At 44.0% G+C, this 20,183-nt stretch overlaps 2 protein-coding genes across 3 annotated transcripts in view; both read right to left on the bottom strand.

Annotated features, from left to right (window-relative positions):
• bcar1 (BCAR1 scaffold protein, Cas family member) overlaps positions 1-993 on the bottom strand; it is an 89,655-nt gene extending 88,662 nt beyond the window's left edge. Inside the window, exon 1 of one of the 2 annotated variants that reach the window (XM_017433909.3) lies at positions 604-993. In XM_017433909.3, the coding sequence (XP_017289398.1) occupies positions 604-615 (12 nt within the window). In that variant the 5' untranslated portion in view covers positions 616-993. The remainder of the gene's footprint in view (positions 1-603) is intronic. The other variant, XM_017433907.3, reaches the window with a different exon arrangement.
• Positions 994-5,898: 4,905 nt separating this feature from the next.
• cfdp1 (craniofacial development protein 1) overlaps positions 5,899-20,183 on the bottom strand; it is a 43,120-nt gene continuing 28,835 nt past the window's right edge. Inside the window, exons 6-7 of the mRNA XM_017433930.3 lie at positions 18,052-18,210; positions 5,899-7,353 (exon numbers count right to left, since the gene is read on the bottom strand). Of these exons, the coding sequence (XP_017289419.1) occupies positions 7,263-7,353; positions 18,052-18,210 (250 nt within the window). The 3' untranslated portion in view covers positions 5,899-7,262. The remainder of the gene's footprint in view (positions 7,354-18,051; positions 18,211-20,183) is intronic.

Here is a 20,183-nt window from a genome sequence, read left to right as displayed (position 1 = left end):
CCCCCCCCCCCCCCCCCCCCACACACACACACACACACACACACACACGCAGACGCACACGCACAGAGCGAGAGAGCCAGCATTTCCAGCCTTCAGGCAGTGTTTGTGAAACTGATCCTTTGGAATGTGAAAAAAAATAACAAAACAAGCTGCAGCAATGTCTTATTCCATCATACTATCTCTATCTCACACACGCGCACACACACAAACACACACATACACAGTAAGATCCAGAAATAGCCAGCGGAGTGTGCCTGTCTGCGGCCTTCGGACAAACAGCTGAATTGCTCCTTTAAAGCCCAGCAGCTGGAGCTGCAGTTAGCTTCCAGCTGATTATTGGCACAAAGAGCAGCATTCAGTAAAACAAGCACACCTCATTCTATTAAACTCTACACTCCTCTCAGCATTTCATCAGCTCGAGCCTGATATCTGACCCTGCTCGGAGGGTCTGAGGACCGAACAGAACTGGGTGTGTTCAGGACTGAAGCAGGGCAGTCATTGGGCCCAATGTGACCCGCTACCGTCATGTACAGCTGCTAAACATGGACAACCGTAGCTGGCTTGAGCCTCAGGATAGACAGACAGACAGACAGGCAGACTGACCGGGACAGACATCCTGCTGCTGTCACTCCTCTCTCGGTCTGCAGGATCCTGGTTCTTCTCTCGGAACACGGATTATTCCTCCACAGCTCCCCGGTGTCAGTCCTCTAACATCCTCTCCACAGGGGCTGGAGTCTCCGCTTCAGGATAGCGCAGAATGTGCGCAGACCGGACTGCGTGTCCGCCGTCGTGTCCCCGGTCTGCACGCTCAGTTCCTCCGGTGTGGCCCGGATCAGTTCCCCATAGACACGCTGCTTTGGAAGAGACTAAAATTATCGTGGAGCTGAAGCGCTGCGGAGACTGCGGAGGTCAGGCGTGTTGTTAGGGAGGGAGGCTGCTGTCTGTCCGCCCCTCCGCAGGAGGATCCGTTCCTGTTAAAGGGACAGTCCCCACCTCTCCCCTCCATCAGGAGAGCATGCTGGGAAAAACCTTTCTACCAACAAGCATTAGCCCCAAGCAGGGCTAAACTAATGGACACATCCTTTTTCAAATTGTTGTGCTCCCCTTAATCCAGTTCTATGCATAATGTCTTTGTTAGCTAAAGATTTCATGAAACACTGAACAGATAGAGGATTCAAAGGATGTGGAGTACACAATAGCACTAATATCATTGGACAACTAAAGTGATCCACCTGCTGTTTAGATCCTAATTCCACAACTTAAAAAACAAAACAAAAACATGTTTACCAGTGTATCATCTGAGGAGTAAAGAATTAATTGCTCTCTTCAATCAGGAATTTAACCTGTTGCACTTGAAATGGCTGTCATCAAACATATTTTAAAGAAAAACAGTGAATCCAACTGCAACTTCTAATTATAGTCCTTTTTCATATTTAGCTTTCCTTCGTAAAATAATAAAAAAAAACTGTTTATTCTTAGATTAATAGTTATCTTAAGTTGATTTGACATTTATCAATCTGGTTTACAGAAACAGCACTCTAGTTACACTAAATTTGTGAGTAACCTGCACATAAACACTGATTCTAACAAGACAACCACCAACAGTACATAATACACCCAACAGGAAAATGTCAGAGTAATGAAAATCCAAAGCATGAATTTCCTCACACAACAATACTGAATACATGTGTCTAAAGTTGGAGCACAGAGAAGGTTTTCACAAAGGGTTCACCTGTGAACTTGACCTTTGATCCTGTGACCTTAAAATTTATCGGGATTATTCTCGACCTGTGAGGTGTCAAGCTGTGCAGTTTGACATTCTTATGTAAAAGGTTTTATCAGTTTAGAGCTTGGAAAAGAAACTGTCTACAGACAGACACATGGATGTCCATAACAAAATACGTCCTGTTTTAGGACAGTCATTTAAAAACTATCTGTCCGTGTACTTCTAGATTTCATACATTCATAATACTTTTACTACATTCTTTTTTTATACTTGTGTTTGAATATGTATGTGTGTGGGGATTCCAGTGTGTTGTTTTTTTTGATGAGTTATTTTAATTATTGTTTTTTATGAGCATGTTTACTTTTATGTATTTGCCAGTTGGGATTTTATTCTTGATGAAAAGCATATTATGCAGTTAATGTGCTATGCAAAAAATGTTTGATTTGATTTGACTTACAGACATGAACAACTTTGTACCTTTCTGTATACCCATATAGTCACTGAAATAACTTGAAACTAAAAAAAGTAAAACAAATAAAAAGATGTCAAAAACTACTAAAAATCATTGCTTTGGATTTTCGATTAACTCGAATAACAAATAAAATGAAATAATGAAATTGGCCTTGACAAAAAGGATGGTACCCCACAGGGACATGTTAAACTCAGATGTGTCCTGTAATCAGCATCACAAGTGTCTTCAGTCTTGTAATCAGTCGGTCTGACTGCTTAAAGGCTGAAAGGTAGTCACAGGTCTGTTTGGTATCATTTTTTGACAAAAAGTCGCATCAGCTCTAATTTTTTAAGACCCAAAAATGAAGCATACAAAGAAAAGAACACTGTAACCTACAGTGAAATATTGAAGAGTTCTCAGTTCTGTTCTTGGGCTGCTTTCCTGCATCTGACAGAGGGAGTCCTAAATGTTTTCAGGGCCCAATAAAATCTCAAGACCATCAAGACATTCTGGAGCCAAATGTTCTACTCAGTGTCCGAAAGCTTGGTGTCAGTCTCAGATCATCGGTCCTCCAACAGGATAATGACCCAAACCACTCAGCTAAAAACACCAAGAATGGCTCAGAACCAAACATTGGAGTGTTCTGAAGTGGCCTTCTGAGCCCTGATCTAAATCCAGTTGAACATCTGTGGAAGGAGCTGAAACATCTGGAGAAGGAATCCTTCAAAGCTGAGACAGATAAAGCAGTTTGTTCATGAGGAGTGGGACAAAATATCTGTGGACAGGAGCAGAAGTTACAAAGAGAGTTACATAAAACCACTTGATTGGAGTGATCGATTAAAAGGTTGTTCAACAAAATATTAAGATAAAGGTACCATCTTTTTTCTCATCCTTCTTTTTAAATTAGCTTGGTAATTCTTTAAAAACAATTGTGTAAAACAAAATTCAAAACAACTGATTTTTGTTAGTTTATTTTTATATTTTTTATTTTATTAATTTTGTCAGCTTCAAGTTATTTCAGTGACCTTTGTGGGTTTTTCTTTTTATAATGGAAGGGTACAAAAAATTTCTACATTTGTCCATTTTTAACTGATTCTATTGGAGTCAACCACATTCAAGATGACTCTTAAAACTAATCTGGCTTACTGAAGACAATAATGGCTTTAACTCAGTTTTACAGATACTGAGCTATAATCTGGTGTCATTGACAAAACATACCCCAACACACTAACAGATTATGTGAGATCTGTTTAAAACCTTGGCGTGCATGATGACAGGCAATATGCATTCCTTCAAGGAATGCTAGACCTGTTATTAAAACTGTTTCGGGCAGAGAGAAAACTCACACCATTCTTCCTACCACTGTCACTAACTCATCAAATGAAGCAGCTTTAGAAGTGTCACTAGAACCTGATATTGTCTGTGAAAAAGTAATAGCTTCACCCAAGCCATCATGTCTGCTAGATCCCATCCCAACCAAACTGTTCAAGGAAGTGTTTCCCTTAATTAATATCCCCATTTTGCATCTGCATTGTTTGTTTTTAATGAGTGGATAGTGTTGGAAAAATATTCATCCCTCTTGGTATAATAAATGCCTTACAGTATTTATAATTTGTTTATAAATACGTAAAACTATTCCAGATTAATGACATAGAACAAAGGGAAAATTGTTTTAAATATTCTTTTATACAGGGACGTGCGGTCAGGTGAGGCACAGCCTCCCCTGTCATCATGACAAGAAAAAAAAAATCATAACAAAATGAATATTAATATTTGTCCACTGATCTTTATGTACGAGTAATTTTCGAACATTTTTATGGTCCAAATCGCATTTTTATAGTCAAAATCGCTGAAATTGCATATTTCCTGTTCAAATACGAGGGTGAAACGCGAGGTGCGGCAGCAGCGAGCCGAGCTTCACCTCTGATTGCANCAATCCATCACAAACTGGGTTGATACATGCAATTGGCCCCTGCCTGTTGCCGTACCGCTGCATGTCGCCAATATAATGGTTTATATAGCCTGATTTTCCACAGTCTGGCTAATGTCTTTAACCATTTACGTTTAATGTTTGTTAGTGACATATTTAGTTTTGCTGAGGGGACATAAAACCGCGGTGAAAAGGCAAAGGGTGAGGCAGGCAGTACTCTGCCGCACTGAAGGGGGCGCACGTGAGCCAACGGGAGCTTGTTGCTGCTGTCCTTTCACGCAGAGGCCAGTGACAGTCACGTGCACTGCTGCCAGCCGTTAAGTTTTGTTTTGCTCCATCGGACTGCCAAAACGGTAATTGTAACATTTTTTCTTATCTTATCCTTAATACTACTATGTGTGCGCGCGCGCAAGCGTGTGTGAGTGAGTGAGAGACGGAGAGAGAGAGAGAGTGTGTGTGTGTGTGTGTGTGTGTGAAGAACGCTGATGAGATATGAAATAACCAGTAGCCAATTGAATAAGCTACCTTTTTGGATTTATATATCTGTAAATCTGACTCTCAGTGCCTCACCAACCATGAACCTCACTGCACGTCACTGCTTTTATATTATAAAAATAAAAATGCTGCTTGCAAAAGTAAATCATTTGTGTCTCTACCTTTTGCAGCTGTTCCGGCATCAAATCTCTTCAGGTCCATCTCCATGATCTTTGTCCATCTAACCTGGACATTTTGTCTGTTCTTCATGACCAAACTGCTGCAGCTTCTCCAGGTTGGATTGTGTATTTAGGGTCATTGTCCTGCTTGAAAGTGGACCAGTCTCACAGCACTGGAAGACTCCAAGTTCCTCTCAATAATTTCTCTATATTTTGTTCCACGTTTCATTCAACTCTGACCAGTTTCCCAGTCCCTGCTGATTAAAAACACCCCACAGCATGATGCAGGTGTAGGTGTTCTTGCCTAAAACATGATGTTGTCCTTGATAATGGATCTCATCTGACCACAGCACCATCTCCCACATGTTAAGGAAAGAAATTCCAAACAGTCCAGCTATTTTATTTTGTTTTTCATTTAATCAGTGTTTTTTTCCCTGCCGTTCTTCCATGAAGCCCAGCCCTATGCAGCTTATAGTGGCAATATAGATAGATCCTCCCATCAGTCCTATAATTAGGGTTGGTTTGAGTTTCCTGAGCTTTCCCTTAGTACTGCTGCTATAGGCTTACACTGCTGGAGGATAAACTGACCACATGTCCTCACTCTGCTGCTGTCTTTACTCTCTCTACCCTCCATGTTTATACTTACAGTTATTGCTGTCAATAACCTGTTTCTCTTTGCTTTTCTCCCATAGAAACAACACCTGGACTGGTCATTCTGTGTTTGTCTCCCTTTCCTGTCTTCTAAATTATCAAACCAGTTGAGGCAGATGGTCGTTCATCCTGAGCCTGGTTCTGCTGAGCAGGGGTCACCATCAAAATTTACAGTAAGCTGTTTAAAAGGGCCAGAATTTTTCTGAGCAAACTCTGGGAGGGCCAACCTTTGATGAAAGATATATAAATGATTAATATTATAAAAATATTTGTAAAGCCTTACAGCTAATATTTAGTATTTGAGGGAAAATGTATTTTTCCCCAATAATCAAACACAAATTTCATCGTAAGTCAAAGTATTTAGTTTCAGTGTGTGCACTCTTATGCACTTAGATTATTTCACCTTTTTATTTTTCCCATTTGACTCCAACAGATATGTTTGTTTTTCCATTGAATTATATAGGATATAAGTAACAGTAGAGCTGGGTAAAGTTTTAAAATAATTTATCATAGTATTATAATTTTATATCACAAAAAACAGGCACTTTAATCAGTGACATGGAGACTGTTTATACTTTTCTATTGTTGTATTTACACCAAATTGGTGGACTTCACTTAAGAACAATGTTAAAAAAAAGACGAGAGAACTATAGGCATAACCACATATGAACATTAAAAAAAATTAAACAAATCAACAAAGTAGCAAATTTAGACAGGTGTTTATATTCCCTGTGTTGTAACAGTTGTGTGCAATTTAGATCAGTGCAATTTTCACATGTTGTTTGGTAGCTGTTAGCTCAGCTAGCTAGCAGCAGGATGAAAAGCTGAGTCGGTTATTTCAGCTGGCTAACATCAGCATGCAGAGCTGACACAGTTAGCTCTGCTGGCTAACAGCAGGACGAAGAGACAAACAGGTTCATTAAACTTAGAACATTTAACTTTCTGTTTTTTGTTCAGTTAGATATCAACAATATTAAAGGACATTATTTATCTACTATCAGCTGCTCTTTATGTGGATTTGTTTTTGTCAAAAATTAAATTTGCACCTCCACCTTTAAAAAAGAATATGCGACTGCTTCACTTCCTACACTGATCAGGCTCTTATGTCTACGTAATTAATTTAGCATGACATGACATTACAAGTTATGAAAAAAAAAAATAGAAATGCACAATAAAGTTATGATAAACCAGAAGTTTTCTTTTTTAATGTTCTATTCACAGTTCTTACTCACTCCCTTAAGAAACCTATTAAGTAAAAATTTCTACAACAAATGTACTCAGTATTTATGGCAAAACAAGAAACAACTGTATATGAACCTGATTGAGAGAGCTCTGAATAAATTTGATTTTAAATTAATTTTGATCAGTTGAAGTAATGTCATATTGGAGCAAGTAACGTTCTGACTAGGTGAAAAATAAATGTCCTTTTAGTGAGGGAAGGACAAAACCAAAGCAAAGCTCTTTCAAAAGGATGTGATAAAGGCTTTGGATGAGCCTAAACTTTGCAAAGGTGTAAAGGGATGCTATGAGGTCCTAATTTCTTTATCAGACAATGGAATATTAAACCTAAAGGATCAAAAGCATAATACTGTAAACATGATACACACTCTTATTGGTTCTCACAAGGATTGTAGCACAAGATCACTGAAAAACCTTCCATTATAAAATCTCAACATATTTATATACCCACACTGGAATAAGCTGAAGCCACAGATCCAAATCTGAGCTCTTATTACTGGGGAACATCAACCCTGTCATTAAAAAAAAAAAAAAAAGAAAGAAAGAAAGCTAGATGTAGTCCGAACATCTGTTCTTCTCTGCACGTATTTGTGTGTCCGTCAGCTTTCAGCGTCATCGTTTCATGTTGCTAAGCCGCACTTCTTTTTCTAGCTCGAACTGACGGTGGTCAACACGCTCCAAGAAGTTCTTCCGCTCCACATACCTAAACACACACACACATAAACATTAGGCTTGCTTAATATCACAAATAAAGCATACCCTGTCCACACAACTATTCATAAGTAAACTTTTTCTTTGAGATGAGCACAAATGAATCTCAGCAAACCTCAATGAAATAAAGCAACGTAGGAAAGAAGAGTGGGGCAAAATTCCTCCACAACCATGTGAGAGACTAAAAGTTCTAAAGAAAATTACTACAGAGTTATTGTTGCTAAAGGAGGTGCTGCTGGATCAGGGGCTGGAAACGGTTTTTCACAACATTCACAACACATACTTTGAGTGCTTACAGATTGGCATGATCTTGCGATATTGCATGAGGTTATGCATAACCTCATTTACAAAAGTTGACTAAGATGTCATATCTTCTCATTATAAGATTATCTCAGTCTAAAACTCTGGCATGAAAGGTGGCGGGTGATTTGCATTCCTTCAAGAAATGCTGGGCTTATATTTTAACATGGTGTTTAATTTAGTCATGATGTCAGAAATGTGTCTGGGAGTCAAGTTGACTTTTTCACATCCCTGATGTACAGTTTTGCGTATCAAGACATAATAAAACTGATCTGATTTCTAGCAGGTTCTAAAATTATTAAATAAAATATACCGTCAAATGAACAAAAACACACAACAGATTCCCCTGAAGCTTCCTCAGAGGCCTTTTCTATTGTTGTATTCACACCAAATTGGTGGATTTACTTAAGAACAATGTTAAAAAAAGAAGAGAGAACTATAGGCATAACCACATATGAACATTAAAAAAAAATTAAACAAATAAACAAAGCAGCAAATTTAGACAGGTGTCTTTTGCAAATCTTGTGTTTTGCCAATGTTGTTTCAGGAGATGTTGTGTCTGTGTGCTTGTTTGTCTGTGCAAATCTCGTCAACCATTGGATGGATTTTAATGGAACGTAATCATTGGATGTAGATCTACAATTGATTAGGGTGGTATCTTACTGGGATGTGAATATTGAAGACTAGTTGGCAACTCAAAATTGCAAAGACAACTTTACGATTGCAGTCTCACTGAAATGTGACCAGCGAGCTGTGCAGCAGCTTTTTATGCACCCAAATTTTGAAATTCTTGGCCTATTTTTGTGTATTTCAGGTAGTGCACATTATTTCGTAGCCCACCTCTGTTCACATCATACCTATCTAGACTTGTTTTGTACCCACCTTGACAGCCGCCCCACATTTATGATTTAATCTACCAGTCTCAGGGTTTCTCCCAGCGTATTATAAGCCTGGTGGGGCGCCAGGCTTTGGTGACCCGGCCGTCAGGCTAAGCTTCACTTGTTTATTATAAATACGTGATTTTTTTATACACGCTTTTTTTCCACCCGCTCCCCCAAAACCACTACCTTTATCTACCTCACCGCGCGAGGGTATGCACGCCAACAGTGACGCAATTGCACTGTCCCCGCCCCTGCGCAAAGGTCCCGCGCGGTGTTTCGTTGTGCTCCTTTTGTAGATTGGGGTAGACCACGCGCGTCACCAATGTTCAAAATAGACGATTTTGCTGCTCTAGTGGAGCTGGTTTGCCTGTATCAGCATTTATATGATCCCTCTATGAAAGATAACAAAGAAAATCAAACGGTTCAAAACTCATGGAGGGAGATTACTGCTGCAGCCAATAAAAAGGAGTGTCTATAGACCACAGAGGGAAGAAATATTAGTTCTATGATGGGCAAATCAAAACTAAAGCAAATAAATCAATAAAAGTCAAACTGAATGCTTCAAGTTTAAACATCCTCTCTGTGTCACAGCCAGAAACAACAGCTTCTTCTCCTGAATACGTGCAGCCATATTTGATGTGACAACCATCTGCTCTCTCTTTTTTTCTGCATTTCCACTGGTTACGTAGTGTACTGTCCCCCGTTTTTTTTGAGAATACCGCACCAACGTAAGCTCCAAGTATAAATGCCTCCACCGCGCTCAGGTCTGCGCGCTGTTCACGGAGCCCTGTGGGACTCTAATGAGCCCTGAGGCCGAGCCGCCTTCAGCTACCTGGAGTTAGCAGGTCGTCAGAGCCACAGCAATAAACATCAATCGAGCGGGTTTAACCAAAAATGGTTAGTTGAGCCGAAATTCAGCTGGTGGCTTTACAAGACCGAATACGGTAAGCATGTTTTGTACTTAGTGAAAATATTATCCTTGTTTAACAGTAAAATGATGGTATTAAATTCAGCATTAGATATGCACAGAACAGTACAGCATCTCTCTATTTTTCAGAGTTGTCTGTTCATATTCATTGGCCTGGAAGTGAGATGTGTGTTGGTGCTTTGTTTGCACTTTTTCATTTATGTTAATTTAATTTATTTGTAAATGTGACTTAAATTTGGATTTAAATTAAATGCAATCAATTAGTATTTATTTTAATTGTATTTTTGTTTACAAAAAGTATCTTGTAAGGCATCAGTATCATCATATTTACTGGCCGGCGAACGGCCACCTACCACCGGGCTTAGCCTCTTTTCTGGGGGAAACCATGTACAAGAGTACACTTTAGAAATAAAAAATAGGCAGATTTGGACCAGTTAAAAAAACTTATCATTTATTGTCGGCGTGGTTTTGAGACCGGGGCATGTTTTCTCTCAGAGAAGAGCTCCTGCTCAAGTGTCAAAATACAACTCTTGTTTTTGAGATGGGTTGGAGACACCCCCAACAAAGTCAAAGTACGTTTGAGACAACTCTGTGACTATTATCTTAAAACATACCTTTTGTTGTGCGCTCCACTGAGAGGGTGATCGGCTGCAACCTCCGACCCGTACAGGACCTGTACTCTTCCAGGACTTTAGGACGCGCAGGTCGAATTGCAGCTGACCCCTCTCACCCTGGACACAGCCTGTTTTATCTTCTCCCCTCAGTCAAAAGACTACGGTCCATCTGAACCAGAACTTCCCGCCACATAAACAGCTTCTTTCCCTCTGCCACTAAACTGCTGAACAACAGATAATTGACTCTAGCAAGACACAGCCACTTTATCCACCTGCTATTTTGCACATGTACACTTTAATTAATTTCTTGTTTAATTGTTTACTTATTCATTTTTATTTGTTTTATTGGCACTAGTACACCAGAACGAATTCCTAGCCTGTAACTTGTTTACTGGCAATGGCAATAAAGCGATTCTGATTCTGATTGACGACATGCAATAAAAAGACTTCTTAATTCAGGAGTGGTTTGAACATTCTTAATGCAGTGTAGCCTCACATCTATCACTAAGAAACAAAGAAAAAATGACTTAACTAACAAACACACTATATATGTGTTAATGTTGCTATGGAAAACCAACAGGCCAACACTGTTTTTCCTTTTTTAAAAAAGGTTTCTGTGGTTTGAAGTAGCTGTTAAAAAACTGGGTTAATTATTGTTTCTTTAGGCTGTTACTGAGCATGCCAACACCTGGGAGGCTTTATCATGTTACTAACAAAATGTCTGCTGCATAAAACAGAATATTAATACTGATTATTCCAACTACAGATCGAAAGTTACGTATGTAACTACGGTTCTATGAATCTCGGATGACCGCCAGAGGGCGGTGCTAAAAGCACTGAATGTTCCCTTTGCGCATGCGCTGTTCGAGTAATTATATCAACAGAGTCACACCCGTGACCAATCGGATGAACAATCAGAGGCTATATAGCGTGACGTCATCCGAGGCTCTGCTCCTACAGAATCTTCTTGCGGAAGGAAGGATTCTGAGTGACAGAGAAGCTTTGGCGGTCATCCAGGATTCATAGAACCGTAGTTACATACATAACTTTCATTCTATTTCATCCCTACTGACCGCCAGAGGGCGGTGCTAAAAGCACTGAATGACTAATACCAGCGATGTCACAAGGAATCCTGAGCACATACCTCACTGAGGAGGCCCAGAGGACCCTTGTAAAAGAACCTGGTCCAGAGGATGAGAGGAGGCCACATTCACATTGTAAAATCTAGTGAATGTGCTCGGAGAAGCCCATGATGCAGCAGCGCATATAGCTTCCAGTGGAACCCCTCTCAAAGCTGCCCAGGAAGTGGAAACGCTCCTGGTAGAGTGTGCCTTCATGCCGACTGGCGGGGGGCTGTGCCCTGCAGCGTAGACGTGGCAGATGACATCCACTATCCAACGGGAGAGACGCTGTTTGGACAGAGGACAACCTAATCTAGGGCCCCCATAACACAAAAACAGCTGGTCTGAGCGTCTTACAGCAGCAGTGGCTGCAATATATGCCTCCAGTGCCCTCACTGGGCACAGCAACTCAGACCTATCATCAGCGTCCCCTGATGCAGGCTGAAAACGAGCCAATCTCAATGGATGGTTAGAATGAATATGAGAGAACACCTTAGGGGCAAACGCTGGATTTGGCCACAAGGTAACACCAGAGCCGTCTAGACTCCATCGGAGACACGACGGGCTGACAGAAAGAGCATGTAGCTCACCAACTCTCTTAGCCGAGACAATAGCCAGCAAAAAGGCAGTTTTACATGACAGCCATTTGAGGTCCACCTGAACCAAAGGCTCGAATGGAGGGCGGCACACAGCATTGAGGACCATGAACAGGTCCCAAACCAGAGCTCGCGCAACCCTCAGCAGGTGCAGCCTACGAGCACCATGCAGAAAAAGAGAAACAAGATTATGGCTCCCAACTGTAGAGCCGTCAATGTCAGCATGATTAGCTAATATCGCCGCCACATATACCTTAAGTGTGGAAGGAGAGCGACCCTTATTAAGAAGAGACTGCAGGAACTCCAAAATAGTGGGCACCACACAGGTGAGCGGATCAGCATCGCAGGCAGAACACCAGTGGGAAAACAGACGGCAGCGGTTGGCATACTGCTGGCGAGTGGAGGGCGCCCTGGCACTCAAAATAGTGTGACGGACGGGACCAGAATACCCAGTCAGCTCCTGGTCAAGCCTCCCAGTGGCCACACCCACAGCCGGAGGCGTTGAGGGTCGGGATGCCATATCTGCCTCTCAATTGGGACAACAAATCCCTCCTCTCGGAGGACACCATGGGGCTCCGCGGCAAAGACTCTGTAGAAGCGGGAACCACAATCGTGCTGGCCAATACGGAGCTACCAGCAACACCATGTGGCCCTCTTCGAGAACCCTCTGAAGAGTCGGCCAAATCAGGGAAAGAGGCGGAAAGACGTACAGGAGGACCCTCGGCCAAGGGTGGGCCAAGGCGTCCTGGCCCAGTGCACCCGCAGCCCCTGTAAGGGAGAACCACAGAGGACAATGAGTCGCGAGAACCACAGAGGACAATGAGTCGCTTCCTCCGAAGCGAACAGGTCCACCTCTGCCTGACCGAAGAGGTCCCAGATCAGGCGGACTACGTCGCCGTGGAGGGACCACTCTCCCGGAGCTGGAACCTGTCGGGAAAGAGAGTCCGCTACCAGGTTGTGCCGCCCTGGTAAGTACGTCGCCCGCAGGCTGGATAGGTGAAGGGACGCCCATTCCAGAAGATCCCGGGACTCTTGCAGAAGCTGCGCCGACCTGGTGCCGCCTTGGTGGTAGATGTAGTAGACAACAGAGGTGTTGTCTGACCGAACCAGGACATGTCTCCCTTCCAGATGGGGCAAAAAAATGCCTGAGAGCTGGATGCACAGCGTGCAGCTCCAGCACATTTATATGCCTGGAGCGATCCCGCCGACACCAGCGGCCCCGAACCGCTCTGTGCTGCCAGACAGCGCCCCATCCCTCAGAGCTGGTGTCTGTCGTGATCACCTCCCGTTGGCACACGACAACCCCCATGGCCACACCCCTGGACAAATAAGCCCAGTCTCTCCACGGGCGCAGGGCACGAAGACATGGCCACGTTACCACAAGTTTGCGATGCCTGTGCAGCCTGGCATCCAGGCGCCAGCTGTTGATCCACCTCTGCAAAGAGCGCAGCAACAGCAGACATAAGGGTACAACCTGAGTAACAGATGTCAGCTTGCCCAGCAGCTGTAGGAAGGCGATGTATGGAAACCGCCTGCCCAGCCTGAATTGACTCACCGGAGGCTGTCATGGAGGGGGAATCTAGAAGCACCCAGAGAAAAGTGATCGTCTGCGATGGAATCAGGCAGCTCTTCTCCAAGTTCACCTTGAAGACCAACTGGGACACATGAGCAAGCAGACGACTTGTGTCGCGAGACACATGCTCTCGAGACAGGGCGCAGAGCAGCTAATCATCGAGGTACGGAAGAACCCTCATGCCACAGGCCTGCAGATGGGACAGGGCTGCCTTCACGCACCGAGTAAACACCCTCGGAGACAGTGAGAGGCCGAACGGGAGCACACAGAACTGCCAGTGGCGACCCGGTAGGCAAACCTGAGAAAGCTGCGATGCTCTGCCGCAATAGGTAAGTGGAAGTAAGCATCTGTAAGGTCTATGGATGTAAACCAGTCGCCCTTTGTCACAGCCTGAAGAACCTCTGCAGTCGTGAGCATGTGAAAAGAACCTTCAGATACCGATTGAGTCCCCTCAGATCTAAAATGGGACGAAATCCCCCTGTCTTCCTTGGAACGAGGAAATATGTTGAATAGTAGCCTCTGGGTTGCCGCAGAGGATCCACTGCCTCAATCGCACCCTTGGCCAGGAGGGCGGAGAGCTCCTGGTCCAGGGCTTGAGCTTTCACTGGGTCGGTGATTACTGTCACCCTGACCCGGTGTGAGATGTGAGTCCGCCGTCGGAAATGGAGCTGGTAACCATGGGTCAAAGTGGCAACCCATGGATCCGCAGCAAGAGCAGCCCAGCAGTTGAGCTGCTGATGAGAAAAGTATCCGACGGCTGGCCTGGTGGCCTCATTTTCTCTCCCTGCAGCCCCTAGAGGCTTTGGGGAGGGCTCACGAAAGTCCCTGCTTCGTCTCTGCTGCACCGCACGAGGGCAAAACCCACCAGGCCGATTTCTACCTCGGGGCTGCGCCCGATTGCTGGAGCCAGCCGATGGGTGCGTCGAATTATGAGGAGGAGCGGGCATACCCCTGCTGAGGCCTGAGAGCTGCTGTCTAGTCTGCAGAGCCTGGACGGTCCGTTCCAGGGCTTCCATGGCAGCAGAACCGAACAACTCTCCCGGCACCACAGGAACACTACGGAGGGTCCTGCGGCATGCTTCAGTCAATGTAGACTGAGCCAGCCAGAACTGTCGGCGAGCCTGAACGAGAAAAGACATCACACGCCCCAGCTCCCTGGTCATCAATGCAAAGGCTTGAAGCGCCGCATCACTAAAGCCAACAGCCGTATCTGCCCCACTGGTATCCTGAAGGGATGCAGAAAGGGCAAACATGAGGTGCGCCATGGAATTGCCAAGGCGGCCGGCACGTGCTCCAGCATTATACGCTTTACAGAGAAAGTCTTCTGTAATGCGACACTGAGCCCGCAGAGCTTCGTCACGCAGGGCTTCATCTGGGGACACAATGAGCGAGGCAACCGCAGGTTCAACCGCAGGCATACGGTCCAAGCCCGCCTTAACAGACCCATGCATACCGGCCAACACCCGGCCATCTGCGGAGAGGCGTGAAAAGGCTCTAGGGTCCCACCAACAAGCATGCAGCTCCCGGAGGTACTCCTCTGATGGAGGGACAGAAAAAGGAGTAGGGGCTTGTCCGCGCCTGAAAAAAGCACTGCCAGGAGTGGACTCTACTGCATGCGGGACGTCCAGCTGCAGCTGTCCCAAGGCCATGCGCATGATATCCCGCATTGAGCCGTCACTCTGAGACGAACAGCCTGAGGCAGTCTCTGAAACACGGGATGACCGTGCCTCCCCTTCCTCATTCCCAAAGTGGGAGGCAGAGGCAGCCAAAGACAGCACATCCTCCTCCACAGCCAACTCAGGCATAGGTGGGGAAGAGAACCCAGTCCTGGACGCATCCACCTGGGTTGCCTGGAAAAGGGACTTCATCTCCGCTAGCTCTGCAGACAATCGCTCCACCCTTGTGGAAAGACCCTGGTTTAGCCCTCCCCCCTCTTTTTAGGAGGAGCCACAGAGGTTGTGGCCTCAGCCCCGCGCTTAGAGCGCCTAGGCGTAGCTACGTGCCCAGAAGGCGGAAGGTCATCGCCACACCCTGGGCGCGACTGTGCCAGTTGAGCCACTATAACTGCATGGGGCATGTAGCTGCAGTTCATGCAGGCAGTCTCCGACAGGGCCTCAACCAGGTGATCATGGCCGAGGCAGGCAGGGCACAGGTCATGGCCATCATCAGCCTGAAGCCCAGCCCCACACTCCACACAACAGTGGGAGGTTTTCATGCCCAAAACTGAAGGCAGGTAGACCGCACATTAGTACACTGGGAGAGGGGGCGAGAACGCTGCCGTCACCAATTGAAGGGACAAAACCGAAAACCAGGCGAATTCGAACAAACAAGACCGGCTGAAATCGGGAGAGGGGGGCAAGACGCCACCATCACCAAGTTCAGAAAAAGCCAGCAGACCCACGGCAGGACGCGGTCAGCTACATCCAAGCGTAGGACGAAAAACAAAACAGACCAAGATTGGGAGAGGGGGCGGAAAATGCTGCCGTCACCAATCAGGAAAGAAACGGAGCAACACAGGAGTTGACAACGCCAACGACGTCCACAATAAAGGACGAGAGAAAAGAGGAAAAAAACAAAAAAACAAAAAGCGGAGCAACGACAAACCGCTTATATAATGCCAGCCAAAATTGGGAGAGGGGGCGAGAACGCTGCCGTCACCAATTAAAGCAGAAGGGCAACTCTTTGAAGAAGCTAAAGAATTGGGAGCGGAGGGGCAAACGCTGTCCTCACCAACAATACAGCCTTACCTGGAACGAAGACCCCGTCGCAGCCCTCGGAGGGCTAACACAGCTACTCCGGCCAAGAGGCGGTAGGGCGTCAAACGACGGTGAAATATCCTCAGTTCGGAATGGCCGATGCCAAACCAAGCGAACAGCACGTGAGAAGAAATGAGGAGTAGAGCCTCGGATGACGTCACGCTATATAGCCTCTGATTGTTTATCCGATTGGTCACGGGTGTGACTCTGTTGATATAATTATTCGAACAGCGCATGCGTGAAGGGAACATTCAGTGCTTTTAGCACCGCCCTCTGGCGGTCAGTAGGGATGAAATAGAACAGCAGGATTCCAACACTGGTGATCAGGGACTTGGCTGATACAGCTGCACCTCAGCTTTAAAAACCATTATTTTTATCTTTGTTGTCAAAAACCTTCACACATTTCACCACTGAAGACGTACTGCTATGCATCTGTACTTTTTAATAGTCAAGCTTCTGATCTGATGTGCAAATATGTCTGCTTATAGTTTTGCTGTCATCAGCAGAGTCAGTAGCAGGAACTTCACCCATTCATACTTGAGGTTTCATACAGTGCTTTTCACTGCTGAGACATGTACAAAGAGACACACTGCAAAGGGATTCAAATGTCTTTGTGGATAATCTCAGGCCATTTTCACAGCACTCTTTCAATCACTAACAAATGACATGCAGTCCTATAAAAACCTCTGACTGCAGCAGTGTAACTGCTGACTGCTGTAAAACTTTACTCATTTTCCCTGCAATTACTGCATTCTGGTGTAATACAAAAGGAACAGTTTTTCACTGCCTCAGCAGTAAAAATATTATCATGTTTTTGTTTCTCACTGTCGAAAAGTAAAAGTAAGACTATAATGTTTTAGCCTATTTGTGTTTTTGTTTGTCTGCCTGTTAGCAAAATATCTCATAAACAATGGAATGAATTTTCATGAAACTCTCAGAAGGTATTCATTAGATGTACATCTACAACTGATAACTTTTAGAGTTAATCTGATTCAAAATAGCCACCACAGTTAATAAACCTTAGCAAACACAATATGGCTATAACTCTAACTTTAAAGATTCTGAGCTGCACTTCAGTGCAGTAATAGCTGAGAGTCATTCCCAAAACATACTCTAGGGCACCAACTGACCACATGGCTTCTTTGTTTAAAGGGGACATATTCTGCTTCCTTGAACAAGTTAGGATAGGTCTGTACAAAACATTTTCATTACATTTAATACACAAAATCATTCTCAGATATTGAGATTTCACCTGATCAGTTCTGCCTGTATTGAGCTCATTTCAAAATGAGCAGTTTTAGGGCTGCGTCACTTTTATGCAAATAAGCTGCTGTTGGCCACGCCCCCCAATTCAGTGTCCTGACTTAAAACATAAAAACTCACTGAAGGATTAAACGATGCAGATCTGATGCACATTTATATTGTTATTAATTCAAACTCTGAGGATTCTGACTTTGGGACAGGGGCACTTGTCGGTTCCAAACCGACATTTGTCGAGTCAAAGAGCAGCAATGAGTGGGTCCAAAACTCCAAAACCCGACTGGTAGTAGGTCGGGACAGCAGCAATACAGACACGTATATATATCACATCTGACAACAAAACATTTTCCTTTTCCAGCAGACATTGCTTAGCGGTAAAACCAGCAGAACTAACGTGACGGTCTTCTTGTAATGAAGTGGGTGGAGCTACTAGGTGACAAGAATTATGACGCATTGAATCTGAGGTTTTTGAAACAGGTTGTTTTGCAGACACCAGAAAACATTTACTTATTGTCAAAAAAGAGCTGGGTGTTTTTTTACGCTTGGACTGCTTCTAGAACCAGCAGAGACCCAAATGGAAGTACAAAACATGCAAAAAGTGAATTTTGCATAACAGGTCCCCTTTAAAACTTTGGCATGCAACTCGATCTGAATCGCTTACCCCTCTTTGCCTCTGTTGTGGACAGCCAGCTCCTCTGTGATGCCTTCTTCTACTTTAAAAGCATCCCAGTCCATCTTTGACTTTTCCAGTGTGCTCATTTTCTGTTTCTTCCCACCGATACGACCCAAGATGCTGGACATGCCTGCAGGACGCTTAACACTGCAACAACAAGATGGAAAACAGGTGACTTGAGTGCACACACGCACTGCACAACTGTTACAGTAAAAATGACGATATTACTATTTATAAATCTTTGTTCATTCAGAGTCTGGTTTTCTCTGGCAAAACATCAATCCATCAGTGCATTCCTCCTTCCACCCTGGACTCCACTCTCTACTTCTACCAGCTTCTTGAATTTACCTGATCATTATCTCTGGAAAGAGACTGGGACAGTTTAGGGAAGTGGAGCAGTCCTGAAGTGATGACTAATGTCTCCTCTTCTGTTTGATCTGATGGTTCAGGTTGGAATCATCAGTTGTTTATGTACCAACAGAACTTACAGAAAGTTGTTCTCCCAGATCAACCTATTGTTTAGACATATGTTGTTCTGTTATAAACTTTTGTTGTAAAATGCTAATATTTCTGAAGCCAGCAGATCCCTCTGTGGGTCCCTGCTGCTCGTCTCACTCGCAGTGAGGCACTGCAGCGGGTGTGGGTGAGTTTAATAATAATAATAATAATAATTGTTTTAGTCAAGTATGCTGTTGTAGAGATCACTGGAGCAAAAACTGAAACTACAAATTCAATTAATTGTATAACCTTCCGATAAAAAATTAGAAAATACCTGTTTGGGTGTCTGAAAACTGACAGCTGACAGTATGAAGTTAAAAGAAATCTTATTTATTAACCAGATCTCTTTTTCAAGGGGGGCCTGGGCCTGTAGGCAGCCTAACATGCATGTTTTTAGACTGAGGGAGGAAACCGGAGCACACGGAGAAAACCCACACAAGCACGAGGTCCAGGTCAAACCCCAGGTCCAACCTGGGGTTTGAACCAAGGACCTTCTTGCTGTGAGGCAACACTGCTAACCACTAGTCCATTGTACTCCCATCGAACATGCAGAAACATTACACCCCAATAATGTTAGTAAGCCACAAAAGTTTTAAAAGAAAAGCTTGATTATCCCGAGCTGAAAAATCACTTCAAAAACAATCAGCATCAATGAAGATAAAACACTGAGCCCCAAATACTGTGATAAAATGACATCAATCCCCACTAATAAAGAAACTTCATATTTCTGCCAAATTGCCTATTCATGTTTTTTCTTACACAGATTGAACTGTTTTGTTGTTCTTTTAAACTTACAGCAGCCATTAAAGCACCTTTAAATTTATATTTGTAGGGTTTCTGTGTACAGATTGGACTTTATTTTTATTGTTCTAAAAGTGATTGCACATTTTTTCTTAGAGTTGAGCTCTAAAAGCAGTGCAAAGGCCTAATGAAATCAATGTTAATTTTTTTGTCTTATAATTTCTTGCTAAATTTACTGCCTATTTGAAGGTCTAAACACACACCAAAATGCCTTAATTTGTGCATGCAGGACTGGCGAAAAATTAGATATTTTAGAAAATGGATGGATGGATGGAGGTCTCAGAGATGGAAGCCAAAATTCTCCACAGTGACTAAGCTTCATTATATATACTGTTAAGACATGGGGGATTAAAAGTTATCAAAAGCTTTATTTTGTACGCAGCATTTGGGTGTGGCTGGACCTCAAACTTTGGCATGAAACACAATTCGTCACTTCTATCCAGGTTATGTGCTGGCTGAACATAAAGAGCAGATCCATTCTCCCCACTGCACAGCATGTGGCTTGTCTCCTAAGGGCTGTCTAATCACCATGGAAAGGTAGTTTCAGTAACAAATAATCAAGTCCAAGTCGCAACACTGTGTAAATATTAGTTCCACTTGCAAATTCTATTAGGCCAAACATTTAAATAAAATAAAAATAGGAGTGGTCATGTGCCCCCACAGAAACATGATTATGGACCGATGGGATGAGAGCCTAGACCATCCATCCATCCATCCATTCTCTTCCGCTTATCCGGGGTCGGGTCGCGGGGGCAGCAGCCTAAGCAGGGAGACCCAGACTTCCCTCTCCCCAGCCACTTGGGCCAGCTCCTCTGGGGGAA

The sequence above is a fragment of the Kryptolebias marmoratus genome, linkage group LG11 (assembly GCF_001649575.2).
Source record: "Kryptolebias marmoratus isolate JLee-2015 linkage group LG11, ASM164957v2, whole genome shotgun sequence".
NCBI lineage: Eukaryota > Metazoa > Chordata > Actinopteri > Cyprinodontiformes > Rivulidae > Kryptolebias > Kryptolebias marmoratus.
This window is presented reverse-complemented; position numbering and strand designations above follow the sequence as displayed.